Source organism: Balaenoptera acutorostrata, chromosome 4 (genome assembly GCF_949987535.1).
Source record: "Balaenoptera acutorostrata chromosome 4, mBalAcu1.1, whole genome shotgun sequence".
Taxonomy (NCBI): domain Eukaryota; kingdom Metazoa; phylum Chordata; class Mammalia; order Artiodactyla; family Balaenopteridae; genus Balaenoptera; species Balaenoptera acutorostrata.
The window spans coordinates 36,719,381-36,747,066 of NC_080067.1; the positions used below are offsets into that span (position 1 = coordinate 36,719,381).

General features: G+C 40.5%; 2 protein-coding genes across 4 annotated transcripts in view; one reads left to right on the plus strand and one right to left on the minus strand.

The window, feature by feature from the left end:
* MED12L (mediator complex subunit 12L) overlaps window positions 1-5,418 on the plus strand; it is a 331,114-nt gene extending 325,696 nt beyond the window's left edge. Inside the window, exon 44 of the mRNA XM_057545673.1 lies at window positions 2,566-5,418. Coding sequence (XP_057401656.1) covers window positions 2,566-2,618 — 53 coding nt within the window. The 3' untranslated portion in view covers window positions 2,619-5,418. The remainder of the gene's footprint in view (window positions 1-2,565) is intronic.
* The window catches only part of IGSF10 (immunoglobulin superfamily member 10), a 46,422-nt gene continuing 21,283 nt past the window's right edge, over window positions 2,548-27,686 (minus strand). For 2 of the 3 annotated variants that reach the window (XM_057545669.1, XM_057545670.1), the window contains 4 exons: window positions 20,286-24,584; window positions 18,916-19,813; window positions 6,663-8,577; window positions 2,548-2,620 (listed from right to left, as the gene is read on the minus strand). In XM_057545669.1, coding sequence (XP_057401652.1) covers window positions 2,594-2,620; window positions 6,663-8,577; window positions 18,916-19,813; window positions 20,286-24,584 — 7,139 coding nt within the window. In that variant the 3' untranslated portion in view covers window positions 2,548-2,593. Of the gene's footprint in view, window positions 2,621-5,964; window positions 8,578-18,915; window positions 19,814-20,285; window positions 24,585-27,686 lie in introns of those variants that run through there. The other variant, XM_057545671.1, reaches the window with a different exon arrangement.

Genomic DNA, 27,686 nt, shown 5'->3' on the forward strand with positions numbered 1-27,686 from the left:
CGTTTTCGTGTGCGTTTTAGTCCAGGCCCTTCTCATTTCGTTCGTGTTGGTTTGAATGCTTCTTTTCCGGAAGAGCCCCAGGCTTTTCCTTGAGTTCAGCGAGGATGTTTTCCTGTTGCTTCTCTTTGAATCTGGGAATGTTTCTTTCCAGCTGGGGTCCCTGTGGAACGGCAGGTGCTCTTCTTATAAAGCTAGGTGTCCCAGAGAGCAACTCTGGGCTGATACCCTCCAGTGTACGATGGAGGAGACGCCCGCCCCGCCCCCAGGACTCAGATATGGAGAGGTCAGCACCAGACCTATCTCCCCTGGTCACTAGGGCCATGACCGCTCTTACCACGGCACCCCCCTGCCCTTCCTGATAGCGACTAAGAGAAATCAAGACCCACAACGCGGCAGGCGGCGTCGCAGGACAGCGTCTCTCCCCGGTTCATCTTGCTGCTGTGCTGGCGTGCTACCTTTCTAGGGCGCATGCCGCCAACCATGCCATCGGACCTCATCCCGGTGTCAGCAGCCGGCTCCCGTGAATCCAGTCGCCCTGTGCTGGGGTCACGGCATGGGCAACTCTTTTAGGAATGGGAGCGAGGCCCCTGTGATACAAAGAATATTGGCCTGGAAGTCAGGAGACCTAAATTCTGCTGCCGGCTCTGTCACCACTATCTGGATCATGCAGTTTTTCTTCCATACAGCGAGCAGGGAGACTAGCGATTTCTCGATTCTGTGCTTCTGAGGTACAGAGCGACGAGCAGCGAGTTCTGAAGGCAGTGAGTGGTGTGGCTCTGGTCGGATATCGTAGGGAAAAGGGCCAGTTGATGACTGAGAGGGGCAGCTTGGCTCCAGTCTTAATTTCCTGGCTGGCTGCTGCCCGTGTGTTTTCCTGGGCAGAGGGGGCACCTCTCTTAGACCCTGTGTCTCTCCCAGGGCATAACCAAGGTCTGTTGTTGTTGTTTTCCTTTAAAAATATTTCCCTCGGTTAAATCACGTCAATCTTTTCCAACAACTGTTCCATCGGTGTGGTCTGTTAAACACATGTGTGGTTAAAATTTCACTGTGTTTCATCAGCTCCAGAGTTCACTTTTTTTTTTTTTAATTAATTAATTTATTTATTTTTGGCTGCACTGGGTCTTCACTGCTGCACGCGGGCTTTCTCTAGTTGTGGCGAGCGGGGGCTACTCTTCATTGTGGTGCACTGGCTCTAGGCGCGCGGGCTTCAGTAGTTGTGGCACACGGACTTCGTTGCTCCACGGCATGTGGGATCTTCCCAGACCAGGGCTTGAACCCGTGTCCCCTGCATTGGCAGGCGGTTTCTTAACCACTGTGCCACCAGGGAAGTCCCCAGAGTTCAGATTTTTGCATGGCTAAAGAGAATATAATTTTAAGGTAGAGACAGCATGTTATATTTTAATTTTTTTTTCTAGTGATTGGAGGTATGTACCTACGATTTTTATGGAGTAGCACCTATCTGGGGAGCATACTCTTGGTTCCTATTTCCAAGGGCTCACAGAATGCAGTTTTTTTTGTTTGTTTTTTTTTGTTTTTTGGGGGAGGGGTTTTGCCGTCATTTCTGGAGCACTTTCTTGGACCCATGACTTTACACGTATTAATTCACTTGATTCCTAAACCACCTCATGTGACGAGGTATTATTGCTATTCCCGTATTACAGGCAAGGAAGCAACTAAAGAACAGGAACATTTTCTCGTTTGCCCAAGGTTACTCGGCTAGCAGCTGGGACTAAAACTCAGACTGTCTCCTTCCAGAGCCCACCTCTTAACCACAACATATATTCTGATGCCTGACATGAGCAGTGATGCCGGCCTCCTTTGTTCAATGAGGGCAGCTAAGCTGAGCTGCCCACTGCACAGCTCCAGCCGGTGCATTTATGCCATAACCCGTGTGAATGGGGCCTTCGGATTTGAATAGTCCCACCAGAGTTGTGCAAGCAGTAGCTATTTCTAAGCCTGTGTCATTTTTTTGAACCTACTCACTGTTCTTTATCTGTCCAGGTGTGCATATAGACACATGTGCACATAGACACATGTGCACAGGCACACACTCGCGTCACACACACAGCCTGTCTCTCCCATGCATACACTCTTGCACGGTTCTCTCTGATGTATCCATGGCCATTTGCAGAAAATTGCCCCTTTCAAGCTACTTCTCTCTCACCTATTATAACGTCAGTGTTAAAGTAGAATCTCTGATGTGCTTTTATAAAGTTTCCAGAACTTTTCATGTTTTATGATACTTACAGTCCTTTTTTATGTTAGTATTGAGATGTTTCTTAGCTCAGGGATACAGACTTTTGACGGGCCAATGACCCTCATCCCAAGGCCTCTTGCTGGCTGTTGTGGGACTCTGACGTAGAGGTGGCCCCTCTGCGGAATGAATTCAGCATTGGTATTAAGACCTGGGCCGCACAGGTGTCTGGGCTAGTGTTATACTTCCTGACCAGTCAGTCTGCTTTCAGTACCAGCCTCAGGAATAGAGGAACAGTGACAAGAGCATGCCATCGATCTGTGGCATCATTTTGCATCTGCAATTTTATTGGAGTTTCTTTTTCTCATTAGGTAACCAGCCACAGCAAGGAGTGACTCCCTACGGGCATCCTTCACACTTCTGAGTCTGGAAGAGAACAAAGACATGAAGTTTTTCGTTTGCGCTGAAAAATAGAAAATCACATTTAATGCATTAGTCATCTTTAGAAATGTCCCTTTGTTCTTTCATTTCTTTGGCGTTTTCCTATGTTTTACGCTATATTTCATACAAAGGTGTTTAAACAAAAAGTAAAGGAAAAGGTGTGGTTTGGTTTTGTTTCATTCAATTTGAAAGTAGGTTTAAAAACGTGGATCATGTGGGCCTAACTCCAGGAAGAGTTTGGTAGCAGACCTTTTGAAATTGGTGCTTTTATTGAATCTCGTAGTTATAGAAAGAATGGATTATGGTGGATTTAAAATATTTATGTATTCATTAATGATGAAGTTTGGTTTTTTTGTTTTTTGGGGTTTTTTTTGTTTGTTTTATGGGTTTTTTTTGCAAACTGTGCCGGACCAAACTACTGATTTGAAAGGCATGTCAGATCTTGACAGGAGAGCAACCCATTTATTCTGCATTCACCTTTGGTGGCGAGATGGACATTTATTTGCATCGCTCTAATTTGAAATGTTTGTAATTTCTTAAGCACTTTATGAACTTTGTTCTTATTTATGTAGGATTTTTCTTTGCTTCTGTTGTGGTCAAAAGGTGCTGAAACAGATTGTCGCTTAGTACTTAAACTTCTTAGACCAAGAACTTAAACCAAGGCTTCTGTGAGAACCACCCTAAGGTACGTGGAAGCCTGTTAGAAGTAGCTGTACTACTAAATTTGTTTTCAGTGGCGAGATCATTGACCAGAGTCTTTGTGAAGGTACAACATGTAAATTCTAAAGGCCGGAATGAACCACAGTGGAATTGTTCCAATTATTTGCCAGATTTGGCAAAAATGACTCTGTCCAGTTTTGGTTCTCCTGAACCTTACGCCAACTTGAGAAAAAAATCTCGCAGCTGGCCTGAGATTCCACAGTGCTCAAACTTGACATGGTTTCCAGAGAATCTGGCCCCCAAGTCCAGGGGGGCTCTGGTTTTCATAAGAGATGTATTTGCTGTTTATTTTGTATGGTAAGTATTTGCTATTTTGAATTTAACTATTAATGTTGGTGTCTGTCTTGGTTGTGTATTGCATATACTGTATTTATAAATTGGTGCAAAAAGCACAAGTAAAGTAAATTATACATCAAATTTATTATAAAGAAATAGTAACTATTTTAACTTTGTTCAAGTATGTGGTAATTTGCTCCTATTAGAGTAAAAAATACAGTAAATTATTATCAGTTTGTGTAACTTAAGAGTATTCCATATAATATTTTTTTAGATTTAGATGCATAAAATTTTGAATGTGAAAATTGCAGGGCATTTTAAAACATGTGGGGGATATTTTCCCGTGTTCTGTGTTAATTCATTTTCTTTTGCCATATGAATTTACATGTAACGTAGTCGCGCATACTGTGAATAGATTTGTCTATAATGAGCAAACCATGTAGAACTACTTTTTTTAAATGTAGCTGGTACAACTTTAGTAGATCATTTCCTTTGCAAATCATTATATAAATAATTTATATCTTCCCAGGTGAGTTACTCATTGCAAAGTTTGACTCATGCAAATGACCTCAAATACATGTCCGCTTACTTTACTGTGGCAGCATCCATGTGAACTGCTTTGTACACTGTGAAACGATTTCGCTCCAGCCCGCTCATTTCATGTTTACTCTGGGCTGGAAAAGACTTTGCCAAAACATTAAAGACCGTTCTTTTCACTAAATTAACATGTTCTATCTGCTTTCAGAAGATGAATCTTGAGATTTCAGCTGGTTTTGTATATCAGGGGTTTTTTTGTTTTTTTGTTTTTTTCCCTCTTGAGAGTCATACTTAAGAGTTCATGAAGTTATTTTTTCTTCAGAGTAATCTGTCATATAATGACTGCCTTGGCAAAACAACTGAAATGTGAATGTCGTGCCTAGTGAGTACCGGTCATGTTCTGTCCTGATTGTTGTTTTACTTCTTCTCAAGAATTACTGGTGTTTAAAATGCCACTTTTCAGTTTGAACCATATATATTTGTAGCTCAATATTGCAAACAGAAGTAAGACTGTTTCAAGAATGAGTGTTATAATTGCATAGCATTTGTATGCACTTTATATTTTGCAGAAGTTAGTGAAATTAATTTATTAATCATTTTGCACTTGAAAGCTGTGGGGCATAGCTTTTTGTTGTTGTTGTCTCCTTTTTTTTTTTTTTTTAGGTGGGAAGGCTAAGATATGGTAAGGCCCTATAATTCGACGATTCTACAGAGAGTTGAGGAAAAACCTAGAACTGGTTTTCCCCTGTGTCCTATACAGAGAGCAACTGGAATTTTCAATCCTATTCTTATCATCATATTTCCTCCCACTTAATCCTCTCTCCTGAGAGTTTTCTTTTTCTTTTTTAGAATATGCATTGATTTGTCTTGAAATGATCACAAAGGAAAGCCCTGTCCTTCGGCAGAACCTGGTAATTTGCTTGGTGAGACAAAGAGGAAATTATCTTAGAATAAGATGGAGACCCCAGTTTCCCTTAAAGACTTTGAAATAGAATGGAGTTGGACATAAGAAGCCCTTAGATACACCTGTTTACACAGTAGGCTTCTTCCTAATAGGGTTACATTTGTCCTCTTTTTTTTATTCCTCTTGGTCCAGAAGTAGAATGAGATCACTGTTAGAACGAGTATCCCTTGACCGCTTGTGGCCACAGGATACCAACGTCAAAGAACGTAGGAATCAATCAGGTCACCTCTTTAGGTGGGGCAAGCTGAAAGTTGGTGTGATGAAAACACGATGAAGTGAGTCCCCCCCATCTGTCTCAACTGATTGACAGGGGCAAATGTAGTTCTCGGTTTTGTGTGCTGAGATATCTGAGCAAGACCTATGGCATTTTCTTCTTTTTCATTTATTAAGTCTCCTATAAGTCTTCTTAAATAATAGGCAAATAATTGAATAGATGCTGGAGAAATTACACTGGAAAATCCTAGCCTCTAGAGTTAGAAAAGCTGAATCATATTGTCCCTTAAATTAATTCAGGTTGAATTAAGCATGTAATATAAATAAATTCAGTGAATTACAAAAAGCAACATTTTGTATAGGGTTGATCAAATTTTAACTACAGTGAAACTCCATTATATGTATTTGGTCTAGATTTTCCCGAACATTTCCCTGTCACAAAGGATTATCATCACCTTATAGAATAAATGCTCATAGAGCAATGAGTGATTCCTCCTAAGAAAGTGTTCCTAATAAACAAATAGTTCCAGACCAGGGGTGCCTGAGCTAGATTTTGAAGTTATAAAGAAGTTTCAGTGTATTTTAAAAACTTTTTAATGGCTTTATTTGGGATAGATGTAATCAACCCCCTTTTCACGTTTTATGATGTGCAGGTGTTTGTTAAGTTGCTTTTTTACAAGTGGAAATTCAGCCTGCATTTATTTTTAAATGCAGTTATTAAAACCTTTTTTTGTATTCCCCATCAATGAAAATTTTCAGTGTGCACAAAATGGTGAATCATAAAACAGTTCAGCGCTTATTTTCTGTGGGTTTTAGTAAAATATTTATAAACTGACCACAGTATTTATACATCAGGATGGCAAATTTACATCGACCGCAAATTTAATCTTTTCCGTTGTGTCTGTCCTCAGCGCCATGCTTGTAACATTAATAGAAGGTGGACACTAGGCAAATGGTAATGAAAGAAAAAAAAAAAAAGTCCATTCTTTAATGAAGAATTCAGGTACATTAGCCACTTGTTATTTTATGGTCGATCATTTTCTCTTAATGTTCATTGTTATTTGTTGGCAAAATAAAAGTGCCTTAAGTTAAAAGTTTGTTTTGAGATCCATTATAAAAAAAAAAATCAGTATCAGTTCATAATGCATTTATTTACAAGTCCTTTTTTTTTTTGCATGTCTATTATAAATTTAATATTGTAAGTGTATTCAAATTCATTTACATGCCTATGGCTGCCTTTGATTAAACTTCTTCCAAAAAGTAAATTCTGTCCAGATGTTGACTTTGTTCAGGTAGTTTTATTTTCTGTCAGATTACCTGGATGTAAGTTGTCGCGTAATCACTTCCAAGTGGATTCTTTGCTGTGCATCTGTATATCCCAGAATCTGAGGTTTGAGGATTCTGAATGACTAGGGTACCTTGTGGGTGAAAACGTTGAATTCCACGTTGAATTCCATGTGTCCTCCCTTTGTGTGCCCCTGAGAACAGGGCGTGGTCAGGCATCTCCCACGTGATTTCTGGCTTGGGGACTCCCAGGGCCACACAGTGGAGCTGAACGGCCACGCCTGTCCTTGTGAGGACACTCCTGGGTAGGCGATTTGTAATTCGGGGAGGGTAGGCCACAACCATTACTGGAATAGTAATCAGTGCGTGGCCAATACTGTTTTGAGCCTTACAAACGTAGCTTCCTCTGTCATAAGCTGTTGCCTCTTTGATGACTAAGGTGCCGTTTTCATGCAGTATGTATTTTCCACTGGTCTGAGGCCTGTCTATTACATAACCACTTGGCACAGTCCATTTGATACGCGGCTTAGGGCTTCCATCAGAGACACAGCGCAACGATAGAGTGTCTCCACTGATACTGTAAACTGTTCCTCGTGCATAAGTGACAATCACTGGCTTTTGGCCAATTTCTAATACAATTAATTTCTCAATATAGCCAACTTTATTTCTTGCTGCGCACCGATATTTTCCTGCGTCGTCCCGAGTCGTTTTAGAAATGATAAAAGAGCCGTTACTTGCTATTCGATACTGAGAATTTTTTGGTCCACTGGGAAACAACTGTGTGCCATTTGGTAAAATCCAGATTATTTCAGGTGGTGGGTTTCCATCAACAGAGCAATTCAATGCTGTGGACTTTCCAAGCTGGGCAACGATTTTTTCATTAAGTGGATTTCTGAACGTCGGTCTTCTCAGCATTTCCAGTACTTCTAACTGTACCACCAGCACACTCTCTCCTCCTTCATTCCGAGCCACACAGGTAAAATTGGCTGCATCTGAAAGCCTCACGTTCCTGATTTCCAAGGTTCCGTTTTTATGCACTGTGATTCTGCTTCCATAGTACGGAACCGTGAGGAAAATATTGTCTGGCATGATCCACATGATTTGAGGAGATGGCGTCCCTTTGGCTCTGCAGTCAAAGTGTTTTTTGGAATGCCTCACTGCCGTGGCTTTGATGATGGTTTTATCTGTATACAGACCATTGATTAATGGAGGTTTGGAGACAACGTCCAGTTTGTACATTTTGGTGTCATCCCCACTGGGATTTCGTGCCACACATACGTACTCTCCAGAATCGAGCAGTTTCACTCTGTTGACGGACAAAGACCCATTGGCATGAAATGTGTACCTGTCCTTAGAGAATGAAATCATGTCATTGGAAGGCAGCAACCAAAATATTTTTGGCTTGGGTTCCCCAGTGACCTCACAGTCAAGGACAGCCGTGTCTCCAGCCTTGACTCTCGTGTTGGTCTTGTAACCCTGCCGGATCCGTGGGGCGGCTGTTATGACTGTTAGGTGGACTTTCATTTCATCCTTCCCTAGAGTGTTCTGGGCATGGCACGTGTAATCTCCTTCCTCTGCCATCCCGACTCTGTTGAAGTATAAGGTTCCGTTGTCGAAGAGGGTGACCCTCCTGGCGCTGGGGCCACTGTCGTCGGCCTGCATGGCGTTATTTATCATCGTCCCATCAGGCAGACTCCAGGATATCTCGGGCACTGGCGAGCCGGAAGCCGTGCAATCGACTTGGAAGTCTTTCCCGTGAAACACTTGCTTTTTAAAATGTTGCTTGTGGTCAATTTTGGCAGGTTTCCGTCTTAGGCTGACGTGCATCAGGGTCAGATCGTCCCCCATCTTGTTTCTCGCCACACACAAGTAGTCCCCACCGTCTTTTTCTGTTACTGATCCAACAAACAGGGACCCATTTGGGTAGACGTGGATGCGGCTGCCCATTCTGAGGAAAGAAGAGGCTGATTGAGTATGTAGGTATTAGCAAGGGGTGGGAGACTTATTTACACAGGATTAGCTTTATGGACATTTTCTTAAACTGTTGCAATGGAATTAAAATCAGTACTGGCTTCTTTACTGTCTTTTAAGCTATTCTGAAAGATGAAATTAGCTGCACAGATATGATTTAGTGCAGACAAGCAGTATGTCTTAGATGGACTTCAAATGAATCTCCTTTGCGTTTCAATTAAAAAGAATTTTAATGGTGACGAGAATATTAGAAATACCAGTTTCCTAGACCCATGACTGTCTTGACCACTTTACACATCAAATAATCATTTTGTGGTATACGTCAGTAAAGAACAACTTTCATACAAATTTACTTGCTCAGAAAAGATACCAGGTTTTCCTTTTTAAAGAGATATTAGTAATCAGTTATTTGGTTAGAAAATGAGTTTTACTTTTTTTTATAAAGAGAGAAAATGCCAAGGTAAGACACATTCGAAGCTTACTAAAGCATCTGTCTTTGCAGGCAGCTGTACCGTGACTCTGGTCTCTGTTTTATATTGAACTTCATGAAGACCATTTTTCTCTCTGAAGCCACTACACAGCCTGCTATTACCACATTGAACCATCAGGTGGCAGATCTTTCCTGGTAAAACTATATCTAGTTTTTCAAAAAGACTGGTGGAAACTGAGTAACTGCTAAAAACGCAATCAAAAACACCCCATAGGTGGAAATCTCCGTATGTGTTTTTCTCCTAGTTTTTTGGCAACATGACCTAAGCAGGTGGGTGAAACGAGAGAGAAAAGTGTGGATGACCTTTCATAACATAACTGCTAAGCAAGTCAAACAGCCTCAAGTCATTTTTTACCTTCAAGAAAAAACATACTGTAAGTAGGAAGAGTATTTGTTGTAGGACAACTTACAAGTGCTGATATTCTTTTTTTTTTCTCAAGCCTGGAAAGAACTTGTCTTGCATATAAACCAAAGGAAGGTCATCATAATGGATGCACTTAATAAAAGGAATGGAAACTACAAGGGTCTTTGCATTTATTTTTTAATCTTTAGGTAGTTCCCCACTATACAGCCAAAAAAAAAATATATATATATACTTAGACGTAGTAACTTGCCCTTTTCACCATGCTACACTGCCACCTGCTATCATTCTTTCTTAATGCTTTCTAAGAGCTCTGTTTCTCAAACTCGGGTGCACATTAAAATCATTTGTATAAAATAGTGCTGTTGCCTGGGTCCCACCTCCAGAATTTCTGACTTAATTGGTGTGGAGTGTGACCTTGGCCTCAGGACTCAGTTTTCCAAATGACTCTCATGTGCAGCAAAGTCTGAGAACCACTGCTCTAAATCTTGGTATTTAATGCAGTTCCCTCATCACCTGCATCAGAATTACATGGGGTCTAATTTCAGATGCATATTTCCCGGTTTCACTGTTCAGAGATTCTGATCCAATAGATCTAGCCAGGGATCCAGGAACCCACTGTTTGACAAACTTCCCAGGTGACTCTATGAACATTAAAATTTGCGAAACAGTCTCAAATTTGAGTGTGCACTATAATCACCTGGACAGCTTTTAAGAACACAGATTCAGCGTCAAAACACAGAATCGGATTCAAGTTCTCAGGTGATGCTAATGCTCTTGGTAGGGGGACAACCCTTTGAAAACCAATGACTCAAAATGACCTTTCCTCACCCCAAAATCTGATGCATCTGGAAGTTGTAATATATAAAAAGAGAACTGTAACTGTTTCCTTTCATAAACTGATATTTTTAAGGGAAAATTTACTTTTGAAAGTGGAAGTTTTCCCTGAGTAAAAGAAAGGGAATTCTTTATGAAAATTAATGCACAGCCAAGCATCTGCTGTCTTTTAGAGCAGTGTTTCTTGGACCTTATTGTGCATGTGATTCACCTGGGGATCTTTTTAAAATGCAGATTCTGATTCTGCCCATCTGGGATGGGGCCTGAGTTTCTGTTCTTGTAACAATCCCCCAGGTCATGAGAAGCAAGGTTCCAAAGAAGAGGAAACACAATTCTGTCCTGAAACATAGGTCACATAAGTCACATTTAAAGTCATGGAGGTAGACCAGTAGTGCTCTAAAAGTCTGAGATGGTTAAAAAAAAATTCAGAAAAGGCAACTGTTCAGCTGACAACTAGGCTTTAAAAAAGTAAAAAGTTTTGCTTATTTTGTTGATGGTGGAATAGACTTGGATGAGCATAGCTATGATGAAAATTTTCGTTTTTAGAATCTAAAATAAATTCAGACTCACAGAGCCAAGAAGTGGCAACAGGAAGGACTTTTTTTTTTTTTTTTAACAGCAGAAGTGCCCTTTTAATTTCTTGACATCTAAAGCATCTAAGTAAAGAGTATTCTTGCCTTTCTGAGTGGGTTAGTTGCAGAATAATCACTGAAGTGTTCAGTTAGCAAACAAGTTGTAGTTCATTATAAAAGCAAAGAATGACAGTACCTCTAGTGGACCTGTGATAGCATCTGTGATCTTACACACTCTGTTGCCTCTTCCAAAATATGAACAATCTTTCTGTGTTCCATAAGTGCTTTCCCAAAACAAAATATAAACAGCCTACCTAATATCTTTGCTATTAAACTCTGAAAGATTTGTTGCACTACCTAGGTCGAGATTCATTGGTCAAGATTTATTCTGAGATGCTAATGTGTTTTAGACATTCCTTTGGATTAACTTTTTAAGACATTCCCTTACATTTTTTCACACCTCTTCCATTCTTAAAAATTGACCTAATGCCCAGTAAACATTTTAGACATTGTTTTTACAACCTAAAATTTGAAATTTATCTGTTATTCCCATCACAAGTGTAATGCCTTCTACACTTCTTGCATTGGTTTCTGCATGGGTAGTGAAATTGTATTCAGAATTACACAGACTAATGAGCAGTCTCTGGGTAAATGAGAATCACCCTCAAGTGCTGCAGGGTGATTGATTAAATAGACATGCCGATATTATTATATACAAAAACTGGTAAGCTATTGAAAATATTTGATGCTACAAATGGGTATACGTATAGTAGATAACAAGCATAAACAATAGTAGATAACAAGCATAAACATGGGACTTGTGAAGTTTACATTTCGTAACTCAGCATTTTTAAATTTTAAATCTAAATTTCAATTTAAAATTTAGGTAATTTTCATGCCTTATTCGAAAAGCTTGAAAATTAACATTTACTTTGGAGTTAAAGATCACAAGTTAAATTCCTTAACTATATCCGTTACCAACTTATATATAGTTTGACACTAGAAAAAAATCTATTCTTTTAAGCATAAACTCATGTATAATTTCTCTTGCATGGATATTTTCTACTAATAAATAAACATGGAGGCGGAGTCAAGATGGCAGCGTGGGAAGATGCAGAGTTAGCGTTTCCCCACCACTATGGCACCTACCGGCCGCTGGTAGGGGAATCTGACGCCCAAGGAGACGGGAGGAGCCCCAAAGTGAACCGGCAGGATGTAGGGGGACTGAACGGGGAGGTGAAGTGGAGGCCAGACAGGATCAGCAACGCTGAGGCCGGGGAGATCAGGAGAGGCAGGTGGGAGGGGCCATCCCAGACCGGAGGAGCAGAGGGCGTTTGCCCCACCCACTCGGGCACAGGGAGCCTGCTGAGCTCCCAGGCCGACCCCTTGCCCTCCAAACCCCGCTCCAGTCCACGTGGGTCCTTAGGGGCATAGGAGGGAGGCTGGGGAGTTCAGGAGAGGCAGGCAGGAGGGGCCCTCTGGGAGGACCGGGAGAGGAGCAGAGGGCGTTTGAGCCCAGAAAGCCTGCTGGGCTCCCAGGTGAGGTCCCCTGCCCTCTGAGAGCAGGGGTGGGGAGCACGCCTGGGCCCCTTCTGTTCCTTGAGCCTAAGCCCCACCCCCCCACAGCCCCCAGGGCCTTTTCCAGCCCTGTCAGTGGTCCTGAGCATTGGCCCCGCCCACCACCCAAACCTCACCCTTGCTTAGACCCTGACCTCCACAGCCAAGGCCTTTTCCAGCCTTTCCCCCCCCCACCTCCTCTTTTTTTTTACTATTGTGGTACTGTTGTACCTTCTGGTTGTTGATTCATCTATATTTTTATTTTCATATTCCTAACATATCTGTTAGTTTCCTAATCTAATTTTTTACTTTGTTACTGTGGTTTTGTTTTTTTTTTTTGCTGCCCCAGGCAGCTTACAGGATCTTGGTTCATGAGCCCACGGGTGGGCCAAAGCTCCTGCACTGGGAGCGCTGAGTCTGAACCACTGGACTAACAGAGAACCTCAGACCCCAGGGAATATTCATCCGAGTAAGGTCCCACAGAGTTCCTCATCTCAGCACCAAGACCCAGCTCTACACAGTAGCCTACAAAGCCCAGTGTTGGAAGCCTCAGGCCAAACAACCAGTAAGAGACGAACACAATCCCACTCATAAAAAAAAAAAAAAATGAGATGGCCAAAAAATATGTCACAGATGAAGGAGCAAAGCAAAAACCTACAAGACCAAATAAATGAAGAGGAAATAGGCAATGTACCTGAAAAAGAATTCACAGTAATGATAGTAAAGATGATCCAGAATTTCAGAAATAGAATGGAGGCACAGACTGAGAAAATACAAGAAATGTTTAACAAAGATCTAGAAGAACTAAAGAATAAACAGAGATGAACAATGTAATAACTGAAATGAAAAATACACTAGAAGGAATCGATAACAGAATAACTGAGGCAGAAGAACGAATAAGTGAGCTGGAAAACAAAATAGTGGAAATAATTGCTGAGGAGCAGAATAAAGAAAGAATGAAAACAATTGAAGACAATCTCAGAGACTTCTGGGACAACACAAAATGCACCAACATTCGAATTATAGGGGTCCCAGAAGAAGAGGAAAAGAAAGAGCCTGAGAAAACACTTGAAGAGATTATAGTTGAAAACTTCCCTAACATGGGAAAGGAAATAGTCACCCAAGTCCAGGAAGCACAGAGTATCCCATACAGGATAAACCCTGTATCCCATACAGGAAAAACACACCAAGACACATATTAATCAAACTAGCAAAAATTAAAAGAAAAAATATTAAAAACAGCAAGGGAAAAACCAACCATAACATACAAAGGAATCCCCATAAGGTTAATCAGCTGATTTTTCAGCAGAAACTCTGCAGGCCAGAAGGGAGTAGCAGGATGTACTTAAAGTGATGAAAGAGAAAAACCTACAATCAAGATTACTCTACCCAGCAAAGATCTCATTCAGATTCGATGGAGAAGTCAAAAGCTTTTCAGACAAGCAAAAGCTAAGAGAATTCAGCACCATGAAACCAGCTTTACAACAAATGCTAAAGAAACTTCTTTAAGTGGGAAACACAAGACAAGAAAAAGACCCACAAAAACAAACCCAAAACAATTAAGAAAATGGTAATAGGAACATACATATCAATAATAACCTTGAATGTAAATGGATTAAATGCCCCAACCAAAAGACTGAGACTGGCTGAATGGATACAAAAACAAGAACCATCTATATGCTGTCTACAAGAGACCCACATCAGACCACTTCAGGGACACATACAGACTGCAAGTGAAGGGATGGAATAAGATATTCCATGCAAATGGAAATCAAAAGAAAGCTGGAGTAGCAATACTTGTATCAGATAAAATAGACTTTAAAATAAAGACTGTTACAAGAGATAAGGAGGGACACTACATAATGATCAAAGGATCAATCCAAGAAGAAGATACAACAATTATAAATGTTTATGCACCCAACATAGGAGCACCTCAATACATAAGGCAAATGCTAACAGCCATAAAAGGGGAAATCGACCGTAACACAATAATAGTAGGGGACTTTGACACCCCATTTACACCAGTGGACAGATCATCCAAACAGAAAATAAATAAGGAAACACAAGCTTTAAATGACACAAGAGACCAGATAGGTCTAATTGATATTTATAGAACATTCCACCCAAAAGTGGCAGAATACACTTTCTTCTCAAGTGCACATGGAACATTCTCCAGGATAGATCACATCTTGGGTCACAAATCAAGCCTTGGAAAATTTAAGAAAATTGAAATTATATCAAGCATCTTTTCTGACCACAATGCTATGAGATTGGAAATCAATTACAGGAAAAAAACATTAAAAACACAAACACATGGAGGCTAAACAATACGTTACTAAGTAACCAAGAGATCACTGAAGAAATCAAAGAGCAAATCAAAAAATACCTAGAGACAAATGACAATGAAAACACGATGATCCAAAACCTATGGGATGCAGCAAAAGCAGTTCTAAGAGGGAAGTTTATAGCTATACAGGCCTACCTCAAGAAACAAGAAAAATCTCAAATAAATCTAACCTTACACCTAAAGGAACTAGAGAAAGAAGAACAAACACAACTGAAAGTTAGCAGAAGGAAAGAAATCATAAAGAGCAGAGCAGAAATAAATGAAATAGAAACAAAGAAAACAATAGCAAAGATCAATAAAACTAAAGCTGTTTCTTTGAGAAGATAAACAAAATTGATAAACCCTTAGCCAGACCCATCAAGAAAAAAAGGAAGAGGACACAAATCAATAAAATTGGAAATGAAAAAGGAGAAATCACAACTAACACTGCAGAAATACAAAGAATTATAAGAGACTACTACAAACAACGATATGCCAATCAAATGGACAACCACGAAGAAATGGACAAATTCTTGGAAAGGTACAATTTTCCAAGACTGAACCAGGAAGAATTAGAAAATATAAACAGACCTATCACAAGTAATGAAATTGAAACTGTGATTTAAAATCTTCCAACAAACAAAAGTCCAGGACCAGATGGCTTCACAGGCCAATTCTGTCAAACATATAGAGAAGGGCTAACACCGATCCTTCTCAAACTCTTCCAAAATATTGCAGAGGGAGAAACACTCCCAAATTCATTCTACGAAGCCACCGTCACCCTGACACCAAAACTAGAAAAAGATATCACAACAAAAGAAAACTACAGGCCAGTATCACTGATGAACATAGGTGCAAAAATCCTGAACAAAATGCTAGCAAACAGAATCCAACAGCACAATAAAAGGATCATACCCCATGATCAAGTGGGATTTATCCCAGGGATGCAAGGATTCTTCAATATACGCAAATTAATCAATGTGATACACCACATTAACCAATTAAGGGATAAAAACCATATGATCATCTCAATAGATGCAGAAAAAGCTTTTGAAAAAATTCACCCATTTATGATAAAAAAAACTCTCCGGAAAATGGGCATAGAGGGAACCTACCTCAACATAATAAAGGCCATATATGACAAACCCACAGCAAACATCATACTCAATGGTGAAAAACTGAAAGCATCTCCACTAGGATCAGGAACAAGACAAGGATGTCCACTCTTGCCATTCTTATTCAACATAGTTTTGGAAGTCCTGGCCACAGCAATCAGAGAAGAAAAAGAAATAAAAGGAATACAAATTGGAAAAGAAGAAGTAAATCTGTCACTGTTTTCTGATGACATGATACTATGCATAGAAAATCCTAAAGATGCCACCAGAAAACTACCAGAGCTAATCAATGAATTTGGTAAAAGTTACAGGGTACAAAATTAATGCGCAGAAATCTCTGGCATTCCTATACACCAGCAACAAAAAATCAGAAAGAGAAATTAAGCAAACACTCCCATTTACCATTGCAACAAAAAGAATAAAATACCTAAGAATAAACCTGCCTAAGGAGGCAAAAGACTTGTACTCAGAAAACTATAAAACACTGATGAAAGAAATCAAAGATGATATAAACAGATGGAGAAATATACCACGTTCTTGGATTGGAAGAATCGATATTGTGAAAATGACTATACAACCCAAAGCAATCTACAGATTCAATGCAATCCCTATCAAACTACCACTGGCATTCTTCACAGAATTAGAACAAAAAAAATTTACAATTTGTATGGAAATACAAAAGACCCCAAATAGCCAAAGCAATCTTGAGAAAGAAAAATGGAGTGGGAGGAATCAGGCTCCCTGACTTCAAACTATACCAAAAAGCTACAGTAATCAAAGACAGTATGGTGCTAGCACAAAAACAGAAATATAGGTCAATGGAACAGGATAGAAAGTCCAGAGATAAACCCACACACCTATGGACCCCTCATCTATGAAAAAGGAGGCAAGAATATACAATGGAGAAAAGGCAGGCTCTTCAATAAGTGGTGCTGGGAAAACTGGACAGCTACATGTAAAAGCATGAAATTAGAACACTCCCTGACACCATACACAAAAATAAACTCCAAATGGATTAAAGACTTAAAAGTAAGACCAAGACACTATAAAACTCTCAGAGGAAAACAGGAAAAACACTCTTTGGCATAAACCACAGCAAGATCTTTTTTGACCCACCTGCTAGAGTAACAGAAATAACAAAAATAAACAAATGGGACTTAATTAAACTTAAAAGCTTTTGCACAGCAAAGGAAACCATAAACAAGACAAAAAGACAACCCTGAGAATGGGAGGAAATATTTGCAAATGAAACAATAAACAAAGGCTTAATCTCCAAAATACACAAACAGCTCATGGAGCTCAATATCAAAAAGACAATCCAGTTAAAAAATGAGCAGAAGACCTAAATAGACATTTCACCAAGGAAGACATATAGATGGCCAAGAGGCACATGAAAAGATGCTCAACATCACTAATTATTAGCGAAATGCAAATCAAAACTACAAGGAGGTATCACCTCACACCAGTCAGAATGGCCATCATCAAAAAAATCTACAAACAAGAAATGCTGGAAAGGGTGTGGTGAAAAGGGGACCCTCCTGTACTATTGGTGGGAATATAAATTGATAAAACCACTATGGAAAACAGTATGGAGGTTCCTTTAAAAACTAAAAATAGAACTACCATATGACCCAGCAATCCCACTACTGGGCATATACCCTGTGAAAACCATAATTCAAAAAGAGTCATGTACCACAATGTTCATTGCAGCTCTATTTACAATAACCAGGACATGGAACCAACCTCAATGTCCATCAACAGATGAATGGATAAAGATGTGGCAAATATATACAATGGAATATTACTCAGCCATGAAAAGAAACAAAACTGAGTTATTTGGAGTGAGGTAGATGGACCTAGAGTCTGTCATACAGAGTGAAGTAAGTCAGAAGGAGAAAAATACCATATGCTAATGCATATATACGGAATCTAAAAAAAAAAAATGGTACTGATGAACCTAGTTGCAGGGCAGGAATAAAGAGATAGACATAGAAAATGGACTTGAGGACATTGGGTGGGAGGGGAAAGCTGGGGCGAAGTGAGAGCAACATTAACATATATACACTACTGAACATAAAATAGTTGGCTGGTGGGAAGCAGCAGCATGGCACAGGGAGATTGGCTTGGTGCTTTGTGATGCCTAGAGGGGTGGGATAGGGAGGATGGGAGGGAGGCTCAAGAGGGAGAGGATATGTGTATGCATGTGGCTCATTCGCTTTGTTGTGCAACAGAAACTAACAGTATTGTGAAGCAGTTATACTCCAATAAGGATCTATTAAAAATAAATAAATTAACACACAAACATAAAAAATGGAAATGTTCACTCCCATCTTTTCTGTCATATTATGAAACATCATTGTATGAAGTCATGTAAATGGCAAAAATTAATACTCATAAACTTATCTTTCAAAGATTTAATCTGTACAGAAAACAGTTAAAAATCACTATTAATATGCCTGTAACAGGAGATATTAGAGAAAGTATGTATGTGTATATATGTGTCTGACACTGTCAGAGTGATTGGAGGTCCTGAATACATTTCACTTTGTGAAGGCCTTAATGTTGTGACTTTCATAAAGTGCTTTGCAGTTTTAGGGTAGAATAAATTCAGTATAGATTGCACTAAAATTGAAAATCCTTTACTAGGAGACTCTGAAGAGTGAAATAATGAAGTGCATCTCTCCAGAACTTGATTGCTTTACAACATTCCCTCTTATTTTTGGATAGGAAAATTATAAATACATTTACACAGGTACCATTTTAAAACTGTCACAAGTATGGAAGCAAATGAGATTTTTTATCCTTCTTTTTAACTACATAATCTCAGTAAGAAGCTGGCCCTTAGAGTATGGCATGTAAGAAACTTGGTTTTTATGTAATTTGTATTATTTTGTATTAGTCTCAAAACGATTAGGTTTTCTTTAGAGCGAGTTACTTTCCTGTGCAGAGTCTGTGTGCTCTCTAACACTGCTGCTACTCTCGCTCTACCCCTTTTACCAGTTCAGAAGTTGTACAGCTAAATAAAGAAGATAATCTCAACAGAAAGGTATGGTTTACCTGTGCCACTGGTTGACGACAGCCTTGGATGGTAGCTTCCAGATTATTTTTGGTTTCGGCTCCCCAATGGCTGAGCAGTTCAGTAGTAATTTGTCCCCCAGATTCACCTCCGTCCATTTCTGGGATGCAAATTCTATCCTGGGGATGGTCTCTCGTTCTTCCACTGTAAGAATTACCACCCTTCTCTCTGAGCCAGTGGAGCTGGTAGCAATGCATTCATAAGTGCCCCGGTCTGAAGAGGCTATGTTTCTTATAAACAGAGTTCCATTTGAAAATAAGAACTTGGAATTGATCAACTGTAATGGTTTCACTTCGGTGCCATCAGAGAGGACCCAGTGAACACCGGGCTGAGGAGTTCCTCTTGCAGTACAGGGCAGTTTCAAACTTTCACCCCAAGTCCCTGCAATAACTTGCCTCTTTTGTTCTAGAATAACAGGTGGGGCCGCAATAACTTGTATTTTAACCAGCAGTGCATCCTGGCCCACTGGGTTGCTGGCCACGCATTTGTAGAAGCCCCTGTCATAAATGCTGAGATTGTGGATGACCAGCGTTCCGTCAGATGTCACCAGGGCCTGCCTATTCCCCTCGGATGATTCAGAGACCACTGTCTGGTTTGCAAGAATCCAGGAAATTGTAGGGCTGGGCCTGCCTTCAGCTCTGCACTTCAGTTCCACTGTGCTTCCGGAATGGGCTGTGATCTCCTTAGTATGTCTCTCCAGGATCCTGGGGGGATAGGAAACCACGGACAAGGTGACATGAAGGCGGTCTGTGCCAAATGGATTGGATGCTGAGCACAGGTACTGTCCGCGGTCCTGAATGTCCACCCTCTGTATGGACAGGGTACCATTGGGGAGCACCTGGAACCTGCTGTTCTGTTTCCTTTTAGAAAAATCAAGTCCTGATAAGAAGAAAGAAATTTATAGCCATAGGTCATCAAAGTTTAGATAGTAAACGTAAGTTGCTCACGTGGAAGTCTCAAGAGGAAAGCTATCTTTTTGTTAGGCTACTGGGAAAAAAATATATTTAAAATTAAGACACCTAGTCTTCAGAATACTAAAGTTATTTCTGGATTTTTTTTTTTAAAACCCTAATTTTAATGTAAAAGCCAGATGCTTCAACACAATGACCATTCACAATTTCTTTGGATCTGCTTTCAAAGCATTTCAAAAAAATGGTCTTAACATATGTTTTAAAACCTTCTAATGAGCAAAAAGTCATGCATATATCAAATAAGGATATTAATTGGTTGAGTCTTGGAGAAATCTGATGTTGATGTTGATTATTTGGATCCATAACCCCGAAACATAACACAATATTTTCCTTGTTTTGTAACTAAAGAAGATGAAGCGTAAAGAAACAGTTTCAAATACCTGATGAGACTCTGGTCCAGTGGATAGTGGGCATGGGATTCCCAACAGCTTCACAAGGAAGAAAGGCATCTGAGTTAGCTGGAACAGTAAAACTTGCCGCTCTTCCTCCAACTATTCTGGGCCTTTCAAATATATTCCTAGATAAAGAATCAAAGGGAAGGAATTTGGACGTTGTTATTTTTTGAATTGGTGTCTTATCGAAGCTACTTTTCTTTGCATTCTTCTGCATATCCCAATTTGAAGCATGAGTAGTGTCCTCTGGCAGATCTGGAGTGGGCAGTATGCTCACTACTGGCTTTTTGACCTTTTCAGCCATTTCTGGGTGTGACTTGTGCCAAAAGTTTTCTGACCAGGGAGAGGGAGTCAACTTAGAATTCTGTGATTTAGCTGTTATTAGTGCTGGCATAGGAGTAGAACGTAACAGATTGGAGTAGATAAAGTGGGTGATTCCAACTGTGAACTTGGCATTTGGGTGAGTTTGGGGAGATGTTACTGCTAATTGCTCTGGACGAGCATTGTGCTTTGAGGATTCATGTGACTTGACCATTGTACGTGTCATCATCCTGAAAATGGGAGTTGCCATATTGTCAGCAACTGCACTTTGTTTACTCAAGGGAGGGGAGGTGGGAATTGGCATTAGAGTGGCACTGGTGCTCAGGAAGGGTGGCACGGTTGAGTGTCTAAGGACTGTGTTCCTAGTGGTGGTACTCTGGTGTAGTTTGCTGGACAAAGTGGTTTCAGAAGCAGCTGTGCTCTTCAAAGTCTGACTACTTTTCTGGGGTGGTTCTTCAAGTACATCTGTCAGATTAAAGGTTCTTAGATGAAGACCAATCGTGCTTGAAATTTCTTTTATGTTTTCTAGAAGAGAATGAGTGAAAGCAGACACACTGGGTTTGGTTGAAGTTTCAGCTGCTGTTAGAACAGGAAGTGTCACAGTGGTGGGTGTAATGAAGCCAGAAATCTGGCTGGAAGAGTTATTTGGGTCATTCCTATTCTTTTGAGGCTCCTTTATTCTTTGTACTTTTCGTGCCCTGGGTCTGGCTATTTGGGCTTTGTTGATAATGATAGATGCAGGGGCAGTAGGAGCAGTTGTCAGCATGGCTGTTTGCAGTGATATGAAATCTGTACTTGATTCTTTGCTTGAGCTACTAGGAGGTGTAGGGTAAACAGGTGGGAAGGGCAGCTCCTTCATTGTTGGGAGACTTATAAGACTGTGTGTTTTAGTGGTACTGTGGTGAGTTGTAGCTGATGTTGCGGATGGAATTTGCATCACACTTGCTGAGAGTGTTGTGAAATGGAAGGGGGAAACCTTATCTGTGGGTAAAGCAGCAGATATTTTAGGAAGCACCAAGTCTGTGCTTTTTTGTGAACCAAATTTTTGCTGATTCTTTAGCTTTTCTTTTTGAATATGGTTATTTACAAAGATATGATGCCAGGGAAATTTCCTTCTTGAAAATCTTGTAATGGCTGTAGTAGTAGGCATAGGTGGCTTGATGGTGGGACCTGGAAGTGGCGATACAATCACTGAATCTCTTTTAGCTTCACTGGCTTTAGACACGCTTGGGTAACTAATATTTGTTGCATGAGTCATAACTGCACAAGTTGGAGTCACTTGTGTACTTTCAGCACTGAGATATTTTATTGTCGGTGTTGTTTTCTCAACATCTACATTTGGTTTTTTCTCAAATAGTAATGATGGATTGTGGACTAGAGTTGTAGATTCTTCTGCTATGACTCTGGCAATTTTAGCTTCAGGGAGGGTGACGGGGGAAGACCTTGGAAAAGGCAATGCTGTTGCAGCAGTGCTGAGTCTCTCTCTGGGAGAACAGGATGGGCATACCACACTGTGCTCAGTGGCTGAAAATGCAGTGGTTCTTTCTACAGAAGAACCTCTGAGTGTTGGCCTCACAAAGCTGTATCCATGCTGTCGGAAAACTGGAAATCGCCCCCTGCTCCAAATTTTCCTCCGTCTTCCAGAGTGTCTGGACAGTGGAGTGTTAATTGTACTATTTCTAGGAATGTGTAACTGAGAATGAGCAGCAGTGTGTGGGTCCGAACGGAGCTTAGAGGTGTTAGGTTTTTGAGTAACATGAGAATGGGAATGATGGCTCCAGGGTTCGCTGACTCCTATTACAGACATCTGATGACTATTCGTGGCATTTACTGATCCTAAAAATACATCAGCTTTGCTGTTAGTACTACCCAGAATTTTGATATGGACATCTTTGATTGTAGTAGCCCCCACTGTTAATGGGGGTGCACTTTGCAAATGCTCTCTTTTTCTCTCCGTGTCATCAGCATCCTGAAATTGACTTGCTTCAGGTAGTAGAGGAAAGATAGTAGATAAATTTCGGTTGGTTGTGCCTTGCATTTTGCTTGATGTGATTGCATTCATATTCTTTGACATGGCTTTAGTTTTAATAGTAGTAGATGGTTTGAAATCTCTTGGTTTTTCAGGCAGTAGTATCTGTGGACTCACAATTGGGGAGACTTGGGTGCCAGCAGTTATACTTGTCACAGGGCTATCAGATAATTTTCTGGAATCAGCAGTCACTGTCCTTGCCAGAACACTGGGAACTTTAGTCGCCAGGACCATAAATTCCTCTTTTGGAGGGAGCATGCCTGATGAGTCTACTTCCTCACCAGGTGTTTCCAGGAGTTGAGTGACCAGTGGAGGTGGCTTTGTTATGGTATTTTCTCGCTTCTCTGGCATAATATTCTTTTTAGCTTTCTCCAGTAGTGCTGCCCAGTGTTGTGGGTCAATTCTCTGGGCAGAGGGAGGGAACTGCCTCCTGTGCTCTCTGAAACGTCGGTTGTTTGCATCTCCACGCCGCTGGGCTATTAACACCCCATGCTTAGGATTCTTACTTGTGATTGAGACTTGTTTTCCAGCCTCAGCCCTCACTGGAGCAGATGTGGGGAGTTGTGCAGCTGGTGGGTCCTTAAGCTGAGCAATGGAATTGGGCTCATCAAACCCAGATCCATCTGTTTCTACATTATGCTCCACTGGCTGTTGCCCTTTTATTTTGACTGAAACTTTGTTAATTAAAAAATCGATCCCTGATGGGTTGGCTGCTACACAACGATAATGACCCTGGTCTTTTTGAGTCACCTGTAATATTCTTAACGTGCCATTGTTAAGAATTTGCTTATCTCTTGAGGACTGATGGAGCACAGTGTTTCCTGGAAGAACCCAGCTGACAGAGGCATCTGGGATACCCGTAGAATGGCATGGAAGGTCAAGTGTTTCACCAATGGAAACTATATGACGAGCTCCATTTTCCTGATAAGCTTCTACGTAGGGCTCTACCACAGTAATCCTATAGGTGAGAATATCTGCATCATCGTAATTGGTGCTTATGCAGTGGTATATGCCTGTGTCAAAACTATCAGCCATCTGGAGTTCCAGTTTTCCACTTTTGTCTATCAGGACTCGTCCATCCTCACTAACGTAAGGGGCTCTCACTTTACTTCCATCAGCTAGAAGCCACTCCAGTTGTGGGGGAGGGTCTCCTTGGCTGGGGCAATCTAGGTCAATGGTCCCACCGACCAAAACAGTGCGTTCCTGCTTAGTATTGTTATCCCTGGAAATCATGGTCCAACTGTGTTTCTCTGGCTTCATCTCTGCCCTTGGTAAAGTGACTTGGGCATCGCTGGAGTACTGGATCTGCAATGTACTGAGTGTGGTGGCAGTTCTGTTTAGCTGCAAGGAAATTTGGTCTTGCATTAACCAAGAGGGATCTGCTCTGAGATCAGCCTCGATGTTGGTAAAGATGTCTTCAGGCCTCAGTACCACCTGTTTATATTTGTAGCAGAGTTGTGGTGTTTCAGTGAGCAAGTGGCTCCTTTCTAGGATCAGAGGAGAGTCACTGTACAAAGCCAGCACTTTCCACACTGGCTGAATGTGACTGTAATCTATGTTACACACCAGAAATGTTGAAAATGATGCATTTAGCATGATGTAGTCATTTTCTGCAGTGAACGCAGTGGATGATGTTGTTGAGGGCTTTTGGATACTGCAGATCATGTTAGCTTCATTTCCAGACTGGTCTGTCATATTCAAAGTCAGGGAGCCGAAGGGTGCCATGAAATCTTGGGGAGAGATGGACACAGAAACACTATCTTCCAGAATAGTCAGGCTCTTCAATTTCAGGGAGGGGTCAATGGTTGGCTTGGCACACAGGAAAGCTGCAGCTGGGACCATAACTAAGGGCCTGCCTTTAGAGGTCCTGGGGTTCATGCAACGTGGACATTGCTGAGGACTGGAGGGACTTCTGTCTTTTTTGCATTTTATTATATCTAGAAAAAATGACAATTGAATTATTGCCAGTTGTGGCTTCTGTATGAATTAACATTTAAACATTTTGAATAAGTAGCTTTTGCTAGAATTTAAAACAACAATTTAGAAATTTTAGTGTTTCGTCCTTTTTTTTTTTTTTTTTGTCTTTGGATTGATTTCTGAAAACAAATTGTCTATATACCCTGCCACAATATCATATCCACAGGCACAAGGACTTTGTCTGTCTTGTTCACTGTTATATTTCCCATGCCTATAAAGTACCTGATATATATATATTTGGTACTCAGTAAATATTAGTTGAATAAATCGTTTCCTTATCTAGAGAAACAAAATGCTATGCTTATGTTTGTCGCTTTTTATTAACTTATTTATTACTTAGTTCTGTTTCCCCATTTTAATGTTTTAAGACTCAGAGACCTTCACTGTCCTTTAAATGGCAACCTGTTTGATAAATTACCATTTATAAGTCCTTGGATATCATTAAGAACCCAAGTTTCTGTCCATTACCAAAAAGAACAATGAGTGAATTACAAGGTATCTTGGTGTGGTCTAGCTTGGCTGCAGTAGGAATGGAGACAATAAGATGGTTGCAGGAGATAATGAAGTCGGTAGAACTAATCAATAAGAGGTGAGGATGTGGTTGAACAGAGAGGGTGATTAAGAAGAAGAGTGAAGGAAGACACAGTATGACTTTGGTAACTGAGGTAGACTCAATGGAGGAGGATCAAGTTTAATGGGGAGAGAGGAACATTGTGCCCAAGCAACGGAGCAGCCCATTAAAGGACTGACATTTTGGTGAAGTCAGAAGCCTGGAAAATCTTATAGCTCTTGGACCACCCTAAGCCTTTGCAAATCATAGAAACCTCCTCTTTCAGGTATTCAGATATCACGTACCTGGTCATTTAAAAATACAGCTCAACCAAAAAAAAAAATAAAAAAAAAAATAAAAATAAAAATAAAAAAAAAATAAAAATACAGCTCTGGTGAGCCTATCTAAAATGGCTGGTCACTGCAATACTTGATAAGAGGTATGGAGTTTTACCTCCTACAAAATACAGCCAGGGACTTCCATGCTATTCCATATCATGCATTAGACACAGCATTTAAAAGAAGCATTGTACTTCTTAGAAGATATCATTTGACAGAGTGGCCAGACAGGGTCAAATCACCTTCCCTTGTGTGCGTGATTCCTCTCAAAGGCTTGAGAAAATCTCTTTGACCAATGACTCCAAACCCTTCAGTGTGTACTTCAATGTTACAGGCAATGCCACATATATCTGGCTACTCAGCATTCTTCAGCAAATTTTAAAGTCCCAACTTACATAGAGGAGGTAGCTGGCAAGCCTACAAACCTCTTTGAGCACTCATAAGAGGCTCTTCTCAACCACCCACTTAACCAACAGCTGTGACCTTTTATCTACTTCCCAGTACCCTGGGATCAAACCCTGCTATAGCAAAAAAACATGGCAGACTTCTGGCTTAATTAAACCTCATCACAGAATTATGATCCTATCTTGGTTTGATTATTGCTCGGCCCTGGACATCAGGTATTTTACCTCAGTTGCAAATCTGATCATGTCATTTACATTCTCTCCACCACACTCAGTTCCATTCACACAGAAACGCTTTCCATTCCTCAACTCTGCCATGCCTATCAAGCTCAGGCATATGTTGTCCCTCCTACTTCCAGTACACTTGCTGTCTGATAGGCCCTCTTCTGTCGCTGCCTAACTACTTACCTCCTTCATTACCCAGCCAGAAGAGTGCTACTTCTGGGTGGGCTCTCTTCTTTTTGTTCTCCTGGTACCTTCCACTTCTCCTATCCTAGCCCTCATTGCCCACTAGTAGAGAGACTTGTCTAGTTGTCTGTCTTCCCACAAGACTGTAAGCCCATTACTTGTTGATCTGTGTGTCCCAACCCTGGCAAAGCGATGGTCAGGAAAGATTACAGGAAGGAAGGAAGGGCAGCCTAATTCTAAGACCACATTTCTTCCACATTTTAGCTTATAAATTGTGTCATGCAACTGAAGGTGTTTACAGTAGTGGCTGACCAGCTGGCAGTCTTGATATAGCTACCACTGCTTGCACACACACAAATACTGTTATAGCTGTTGATATTTACATATATTGTTTTCTCTTCAATTGAGTTACATGCACTGTTGGTATTACGTATATGGTTTGCCACTTAAAATGTTTCTATTAAGATAACACTATGCTTGGCATTACCATAAGAAGTTATTATGCATATAGAAAGGCCTGGAAACAGAAGCAAGATATAAATTTAATATTTGTGAAATAAGTGTTTCTCAGAGAAATGGCCACAAACCCATATTTCATAGAAAAGCAGCACCTAGAGCTTTGTGGAACCTAAGAATGGTGGATACCCAAAAATAGATGAAGCTGTGTTACATTTAACTACTGAGATATGTGCAAAAGGACTGCCAAGTGAGGCAACGGAAGGTATGAGAAACTGTCAATCTCTTAGAATAGGTGGAAAAAATGTCAAAGCAGAAGTTGATGTGACTGACTCATGAGTCTCACAGAATGATCATTAAGGAATCTCAAGGAACACTTGACTGTTTAGACACGACCAAAAAATGTTAGCACTAATGGGTTTGGCTCATTATATATAATGAATGAATATATGTAACACAATAATAGTGGGGGAATTTAACACCCCACTTTCATCAATGGACAGATCATTCAGACAGAAAATCAATAAGGAAACACAGGCCTTAAATGACACATTAGAACAGATGGCCTTAACTGATATTTATAGAGCATTCCATGCAAAAACGGGAGAATACACATTCCTCTCAAATGCACATGGAACATTCTCCAGGACTGATCACATGCTGGGCCACAAAGCAAGCCTCGGTACATTTAAGAAAATTGAACAGTATCAAGTATCTTTTCCGCCCAAAACACTATGAGATTAGAAATCAACGACAAGAAAAAACTGTAAAAAACACAAACAGCAGGAGGCTAAACAATATGCTACTAAACAACCAATGGATCACCGAAGAAATCAAAGACAAAATCAAAAATACCTAGAGTCAAATGAAAACAAAAGTACAACGATCCAAAACCTATAGGATGCA